General features: G+C 39.6%; 1 protein-coding gene across 2 annotated transcripts; it reads right to left on the bottom strand.

Moving 5' to 3' along the window:
* Positions 1–2,699: 2,699 nt before the first annotated feature.
* Positions 2,700–8,335, bottom strand: LOC105568801 (solute carrier family 35 member F2-like). Of its 2 annotated transcripts, XM_012024766.1 has the most exons (9): positions 8,084–8,335; positions 7,113–7,225; positions 6,790–6,983; positions 5,692–5,854; positions 5,473–5,629; positions 5,180–5,390; positions 4,849–4,976; positions 4,573–4,768; positions 2,700–4,033 (listed from the first exon to the last, which is right to left on the bottom strand). In XM_012024766.1, exons 1-9 carry the CDS (start codon positions 8,200–8,202, stop codon positions 3,998–4,000), a joined length of 1,317 nt encoding a protein of 438 aa, XP_011880156.1. In that variant the 5' UTR covers positions 8,203–8,335; the 3' UTR covers positions 2,700–3,997. The 2 variants fall into 2 exon arrangements, with proteins under 2 accessions (XP_011880156.1, XP_011880155.1); XM_012024765.1 differs by having other exon boundaries at positions 2,700–4,768; positions 8,084–8,333.
* Positions 8,336–8,882: the final 547 nt, after the last annotated feature.

The raw sequence follows: 8,882 nt of genomic DNA, 5'->3' as shown, positions 1-8,882 counted from the left end.
TATTTTTTTCTCTCAGTGCACATGTGTTCGGTAGTAAACACCGCCGCGCCAGACACCGCGCGAGACGCCCGCGTATACGCGCCGTCTGCTGCTTCTGTTTCAGGATTAGGATCGCGAGTCGATATAATCATCAATATCTCCGCACAGAAAAATTGTAGCGAGATGATCCTAGTCTCGTTGGAAAGCTAAGATTTCAGCGCTTCTAACGAGATAAGAATGGTTTATCTCGGATCATTAGTTTACGAGATTTCATTAATTAATTACAAAAACAAAATTGATTTTGTCCCGAGATCAAGATCGCGAGTCGATATAATCGTCATTATATCCGCACAGAAAAATCGTAGCGAGATGATCCTGGTCTCGTTGGAAAACTAAGATTTCAGCGCTTCTAACGAGATAAATGTACATTTATGTACAACAGCACCAGTTGAAATCGGAGTATAATGCTCTTGCAACACGGGACTCAGTATCACGGATACGTATCATTGGCTGCGGCGTTTTAAAGAGACATGGCATATTATTCTTTCGAGCAAGGAGAAACCTTGTAGTAAACCTTCAGAGCCAGGAACGAAAAACAGTATCGAAGACGAAGTTTATATTCCAATAAGAAATAGGTGGGTCAGTGGATACCAGTGCTAGGTGCCAGATTTGTAATACGGAGAGCCGGGTTCGATCCCACCCAGTACCAAAAATTCTGGGTGGGGGGTTTTCTCGGGGATCCGAATGCAGATTCGGAAGAAGGTGGACGGTGTCCACAGGGTTGCGCATGCCCCGGAAATTTTCGGGGATGCCACCAAGTCGAATCTGCCCCCCCCCCCCCCCAAAGAGGGACTCGCTCCTCCACCTTCTCTGACAGAATGAGAACGGTGGGAAAAGCGGAGACCTCGACATCACCTGGTACATAAATGTACATTTATGTACAACAGCACCAGTTGAAATCGGAGTATAATGCCTTGCAACGTGTATGGGACTCACTATCGAACACATATCATTGGCTACGGCGTTTTAAGAGAGACATGGCATTATTTATAATGCCCTATCTTGCTTTAAACCGCCACAGCCAATGATAGGTGCTTGGAATAGTGAGTCCTATACGTGTTTCAAGAGCATTATACTCCGATTTCAACTGGTGTGTTATACACTGATACCACTTTTTTTTTTACGTGTGGAAATCCTTTATGGATAATACATTGATACCACTGGATCTTTGTTGATTATACCACTCATACAGAGCTTTATCTAAATTTTTACTTCGTCCACAATCCATGCGGATTTTATTCCCTATTGTAGAAGCAGGTAATTCAGAGGTATTAATATTATGTGTTGAAATAAATTCTTGTAATTTAGATTTTGATTTCCTGATATTGAACACTGTTCGTTCGTGTACGCCATAAATATTACAAACATCCGTCACTGAGAAGCCTTGTTCCAACTTCTCGATTAGTTCTAATTTCTGCGCCACATTCAGGAGTACGTCTTTTCTCTTCACCTTCTCATTGTTTGGTGCCATTATAAGACCGAGAGAGAGAAAAGAGTAATAGACCAATCGCAACAGAATTGAACATACCAAGACAAATTACAATGTGAAGAAATTTATAACTAAAGGTACCATTACCAATAATTTTCGCCAAGGCAGACCAAAAGCAACGACTTCTAAGGAAAATATAAATATTATAATACAAAGCAAACGTAATTAATAATAATGTATGTATATATTCTATGTATACATATATTATGTATATAATTATAGTACGTATAGTAGCACAGTAATTATAGTAATGTATATATCATAGTATGATGTATTATTTATTCACACTATATCTATATGACCAATTCTTCACTTTGCGAGCTAGAACGGAAAGTGATTGGTCGCCGTTTGCTGCGTATTGTCCGGCATGTTCGGTCGTATACTTGAGTACACGCGCCCTCTCTAGATATTTGTGCACCATGGAGAAAACATCGCGTAAATCAGCTGATCTAATGGCTCGGGCAGTTGCGAGTCTCTCAGAATCAAAACTGATGAATTAAAAAGCAAGACCAAGAAGAAAATTAATGAATCCAACTTTTTTTAATTTTTTTCATTTTCGCATGAGTTATTTATAAAAAGATTTATCACTCTTCTTTACTTCTTATATAACGAAATTGATTAGTTTGATTGCAAATTATATTCAATTAAAACGAATATGGCATCTTCGTCTGAAAAAGTAATTTTAATTAAATCGTTTCTAGGAGCTTATTAATCGCGAAAAATTAAAATCGCAAATCAACAAAATTAGAAAATATTAATCGTCAAAAAAGAAATAGCGCATTACGCGCTGTTCTTCACCGATCTCAATCAAACTTGTCGTAATGATACTGTCTAATTAATGTAAGTAAAGCTATGTTTCTTAATAAGCCTTCGAAATTGACTTCTAACCAGTTAAATCCTTTCTTATGAAGTTTTATCGAAATTGATGAAGAACTGCAGTGCGTAGCGTCTCCTTGTGATGTTTTTAGAATCTTGATGCCAGAAAATGTCTAAAGTTTCAAGTCCAGAAACTTACAATGTTAAATTCTCGCAAATTAACAATGTTATTAGAATCGGCCCAAAAAACGAAATCTAAATGGACACTAAACTAAAAGAATTACGATTTTAGGAGTTTCAATGATTTTCGTGATAAAAGGAAAATGTTTCGTTGAATCATCACTTTGTCTCCTGATATTTTTAACGTTAATCACATAAGATTAATTTATTGAATAATTGCATAGTATGAATTAGTATGGTGTAACAACAAGGTCAAGTTGTGTCGAGTTTAGATTTTCTGCACCCTGTAAATGCTCTGAAATTCCGATTGGTTTTTTTTTAAACAAAAAACATGGATTATTGACGAGAATATAAGTCATAGATTTAGTCACTATTATACTTGGATATTATGCGCGGAGTAGCGGAATACAAATAAGTGTACACTCATTTTAAGGTGTTATCCGCATGGATGATGATGTTTGTTCATTCCAGCCGCAAGCTATTGTAATAGAAGAATAGAATAGTGTAGCATAATTACGTAGTCGACTTACATTGACTGTGTTAATTAGGTCGATCGAGCACGTCGGAGTTGAATTACGTAAAGTTTTCCTCTACCTCGATCAGCCTTTATCAGTGTAACTTATAAATATCTTTGTATATACTACAGTATATCGATCGTAATAGTCATAACAAACGTCACACGAAGGTAATTCGTGTTAATATAAAAAATTTAAGTGAAAATGAGTACACGATGTACATAAAACGGGTACATGTTTTACATTCGCGCTCTTCTAGTTCTACGATCTAAGTGCTAATAGACTTCGACATTTGGCACGTTTCGTTCTTACAGAGTTAGTTGACACCTTTATAAACAATACGCTGGAAATGGTTTTTGATTAGAAGGAATATCGATACCCAAATCGGTGTGTATTTTGATTTTATGGCCGTCCTTAAGTTTAATTCGATCGTTTAGTCGAAGATTAAGGCGAAATATTAGTCTGAAATATTAATCGTCAATTATACATAATATGCATGTCAGAAAGATCTAATTAGATGAGTGGTGTGCTACAATGAGGTAAAATTATTTATCGTTATTAGACTAGTTAGTACGTTTACCCAAATTTATTTCGTTGCGTACGAAAACTATAAAGTTTAATTCTAATGATTGAAATTATTCCAATGATTACATCGAAACCTAGTATCTTCTCATAAATTAAACTTATTTATTAAATAACACCTAAACACACCGTTGAATTACAACTCAAAGACGGCCCGGTTATCGTTTTACCGTTAAGTACAATTAACACTGTGTAATAATAAGCTTACACAGATATCTTAAAGAAGTCTTTAGACAGTGTGCTAACGTTCGTAATTATGTATGTCGATATACAAACATCCTTTCTAAGGGCCCCGTTTCAAGAAGTCAAGAAGTTCGCATTTCGAACGAATGAATTGCACGGTACTCTATTCTAGGCAGTCGATTCCTTCCACTTATTAATTATAGGCAGAACCACTGTTCCCGTTCGCAGCCTGAAACCGTCACAGATTTCATTTACACCTCCAACAACAAGTAAAGAAGTACGGGGAGTTCGTTATCGGAGGCAGATGGAGTCACCGCGAATTAAAAAGACTCTCTTCGTGCGGGCAATCATTCAGACGCTACTTAATACAGAGCACCAAACCTATCATCGAGTATACAACGATATCTAAAACTTATACATTTATCAATTTTATTTGTCGTTTGATCTTATTGCCTTCGTACGAGTCAGTTACATCACGCGATCCCCGCTCATGCTCCGAGGCTTTTCTTTCTGTAAAATGAGTCTACCAAATTTGAAAGAATCGTCGTAGTGCAAACTCGTCGAGTCTCGTGTCGCAGCGCCGAAGTCCCATTATCGAAAGTGTGTAGATTTGGAGAAAACGTTGAGTCGCGCGGATTCCATCTGCCTCGGAATATCACGCGAACCCTGCGCTCGCGTTAAGTTCATTCCCGACAGATATCAGGGCGGACCGGTACTCGTATCGAAATACGAATTGGACGAAACACGCGGCATCGATCTCGATGCTACCTTTAGGTTCGCCTGACTGCCGTAGAAGGAGGTGAAGGCCGTGTCGGAACTGACGCTAAGCGGTAGACTTGTCGCGTCCATTGTCTCCCTCTCGCTGCCGAGGGTGGATGCCCTTATGTCGAGGGTGCCGCTCACGCCTGACATTCCGGAACTCGTGGCCATCTCCACCTCGCCGACATCGGGATGGGACATATGTCTTGAGATTAAAATAACGTTACGTTAATGCACGCTTCTATAATTCGTGCCGAAAATCGACTCGCAAGATATTATTTTCACCTATAATCTGGGATCGGCGGTTCGATGTGCTGCCTCCGTGAGTTCGACGACATCGGTGTTCTCTTTATCGCGTAAATGTATATGCCGGTCATGGTGAGCGCGTACGAAACGAAGTACAGTGCATGAAACTGGAGAAGACGACGAGAGATCAGTACTGATTTCCACACGAAAAGCTAGTTTTTACTTTGAAAAATTAAGTTCACTTCGTGATCGAAATTTTCTAAAAACACTGAATAACGTCTTATATTCAATATGAAACGATATCACGAATGAGAACACGCTCGATCGATATAGAGACCGACGGCACTCGTACCGCGGATCAATGGCTTACCTTGTAGTGGTGATTAAGCATTCCAGCCAATATATTGAAGGAGTCCGAGGTGAGCAGCGCGAGCTGCAAGGCGGTAGCGCCCGATTCAAACAGTATTACCGGCACCAGAGAGAAGAACATGAATTGCGTGATGCAGTAAAGAATCAGGATCGTTATTACTGGTACGTTGTCCCAGTGAAACGCTTCTATTTGAAACCTCTGGAGCACCGCGCTGCAGTAAAAAAACCGATCGATACAAAAATGTCACTCATTCCTATGAAAGCTCTCAGTATTCATGACCGCCCACTACTTACGTTTGCATGCAGCTCAGTATTGTACCGAAAAAACCGATCATGCCGAGGTATTCGATGATATCGACCGTCTTAACGGCCAATTCCTGCAGCACCGTCGTTATGGAGAACAATACCGCGCCGCCGAGACAAAGCATATCGCCAACAAGTTGGTTCTTTCCTAAAATTAACGTTCAACGTTAATCCTCTTTTCCGTTTATCCGCATTCACATTGATAATCACCAGTAGCCATCGGATCGTTATTGTCGTCTATACCAGCCCAGACCAGGCATCCCACGCCCATCAAGCAGACAGACACGCCGACGATATGCACCATTCTGTATCTGACACCCAGGACCAGAAACGAGAGTACCAAGGCGACCGGTATCGCCACGCAGTCGAGAAGCTGAAATATTTTTAACAAATAGACTTAAATCAGGACCATTATAATACAAATCAAATAAGAAAACGCCAAATTTTAAGTCTGAGCAAGATGTAGACGGCTCAACAATTTTAATTTAAAATGTGAAATATTTTAAATCAGTATATAGAGGAGTATACTTAAAGTCACCAGTGGTGAATAAAATAGAAATAAAACTTCTTGTTGATCCAACTGGCAATATAATTAGTTAAATGTTACATTTGGTACATTGGGTCGAAACGTCGTACCAAATGTAACATTTAACTAATTATATTGCCAGTCGGATCAACAAGAAGTTTTATTTCTATGAAATATTTTAGTTGCCTACGACAGTTTATTTTTTACATTAGTAATGTTTATGTATGCAATCAAGTAACGGCGAAACCGAGAATGTATGGGACACGCAGCAATGGATAATTCATAACGCGCCTACAATGTGTTTGCTTAAGAATGGCTGGCTCGAACAACGCCGGAACGAGCATTGTTGGGTCGCAGACCCAACATCCTCTTCTCCGCTATGGGCGTGCAGCTACAATGTCTATTCCGCGCGCCATTCACAGTTGATACGAGTACTACTACGCTCGCCAGATAATACAAATTCAAACTGTACGAGGGGAAAGTTGTGTGCTCGAGTAGGAAATCGTGCATTAAGCAACGCCGACAGAAATCGGTCTTCAATGGGATCTAAACGCGGATGGGAGTAATCGCGAAACAAGCAACTTTCCTGCGAATTGTCCAATGAAGCTTAAAAATCGTGGACGCGGTGAACATGGAAAATTTGTCGCAGGGACTCGAAAATGTGATATATTGTACGATAAAAATTACTCAAGTCAATAATATGCTACAAGATTTCTAGACATCTAGAATTATTCTATATCGCTTTACTGTGTTCTTGAAAAGATCTCTGCATATTTACATACCTGTATACTAGCAAGGCTGGTATATTGATGCGATGATGTAATAAGAGTGCACGCCTCAACGTCGATCAGTGCTAACAACAAATACCTCCAGCCACGGGCCCGTATGACGGAAATTAGGCCATTCCCCACACCCCTGCAGGACATCCACGTCGTGTAGACTAAACACATCATCACGTAGTGCGGAACATTCTGCCCTGTCTCGCAAAAACGATAATAATTAATTAGACGCGCAAAGTTTCCAACTTGAAATTACTATAGTTCAGTCAACTTAACTTTCGACGCTGCATAAAGGCAGAAAACATTCTTTCGAATGAATAAGTTACCTGTTGGAAGCGAGAGCTTGTAGGAACCGGTGTTTATGTAATGATTTATGAACGTCATGAAGCACAGCACCAGCGAGAGAAACTGGCCCATTATTATCGCCCTCCATACCGCCCTATTTTGTAATAGATACATTAACAAACAATTAATATTCTAGAATATACAAATGTGTCTTATTGTTAGACTGCATTATTACATATTACTACATTTGTGACTAAATTTAAAAATATTAATAATTTCGTAACATATATTAAGTAATGTCAATTAGTGCCAAATTAATGGTACAAAAATTATATATTCTATTAAAAGATTTATATATTATAAAAAACAGGTAGTCGATTTCTCTAAATAGAAATTTATTCAACTTAAGCTTGTAGTAAATATCTCATATTTGGTACCGGAGTACTTTAAGTAGTAACGCCCGGCGCTTGTCAGACCTAGAACGCGTTGTCGAGACAACCACGCGACGTAAAAAAAAACATGCCGCATAAAATAAAGCTTAATTTAAATGCTAGAAAGTATTTTATAATAGTAATGTTTTATAGTAATCGTACAAAAATTATTGAAATCATTAAAAATCTATAAGATTACTGAAATGCACAAAGCTCAACGTAGAGTTCTGCGAATTTTACACACGCAGAAACCGTGCACAAGCTACATCAATACCAGCGTGATCCGAGTTTCCGGAATCATATTATCACATATATTAATTTGTTATCAATGCTTGTTATTTAAATTTTCAAAGCACCAACCGAGGTTAAATCATCGTGATTACAGCACGATTACTCATCGTTATGCAAATCGTGAGAAACTATGTAGAAAACGTAGCTAAACACCCGCCGCTTTCATCCCTGGGTCATTCGCCCCCCTTTCGCCCGTCCCCACCGACTCTGTAGGGCGGCACAGGGCGGAAAACACACGCAACGGCTCCTGCGAACGCCTAGGGCGGCTACCCCCACGTTTACTCACGTACCATCGACCCAGCTCGGATATGTAATTTTCGATTTTGTCGCAGACCCCATTCCTGGCCTGCATCGCCGGATTTTGAGCGCCGTGACGATCGCCCGCCGATCCTCCCATGCCATGGTGCATTTTCACCCTGAAGGCTCCTCGCCGGCGAACGAGTACTGATCCGAGGCGCTTGCGCGACCTCCTTCCGCTCTCGGTGCGGAGGGACACGCCGTTACTCTTGTTGCTCCTCTCTCGTTTCCCTGGGGTGCGTGCTACGATGGGAAATACGAGATTTTACTATGCCACGATGAACATCAATACTATGCGGCGTCGTAACGTCGCGCGGAATTCCGGTACGCTTTATCGACCTCGCAAACGATCGAGAAAAATTAAATCTTTCCTGATAAAATTCCCTTTATTTTTTCGACAAAAAAATTTTTTAGATAATATTTGAAATTTGAAATCGATATCTTCTAAAATTCTTACGTTACTCAGTCCTGGATCTAACTTGAAGGTGTAAATTAAATAAAAACGTAATATTAATAATTTGTAGATTTTTAAGTGTTTTTAAAGTCTCTCTTTGAATTTAAAATTACAAGGATCGGCGGGCGATCGTCACATTAATAATTTGTAGATTTTAAGGTGTTTTTAAAGTCTCTCTTTGAAGTTAAAATTACAAAGGATCGGTGGGCGATCGTCACGGCGCTCAAAATCCGGTGATGCAGGCCAGAAATGGAGTCTGCGACAAAATCGAAAATTATATATCCGAGCTGGGTCGATGGTACGTGAGTAAAACTCAAGTTCTAATTTGAACTTGAAAA

The sequence above is a fragment of the Vollenhovia emeryi genome, unplaced genomic scaffold (assembly GCF_000949405.1).
Source record: "Vollenhovia emeryi isolate VEMERY1.0 unplaced genomic scaffold, V.emery_V1.0 DF939127.1, whole genome shotgun sequence".
In the NCBI taxonomy this organism is placed as follows: domain Eukaryota; kingdom Metazoa; phylum Arthropoda; class Insecta; order Hymenoptera; family Formicidae; genus Vollenhovia; species Vollenhovia emeryi.
The sequence above is the reverse complement of the archived record's forward strand: the minus strand, read 5'-3'. Positions and strand labels throughout refer to the sequence as shown.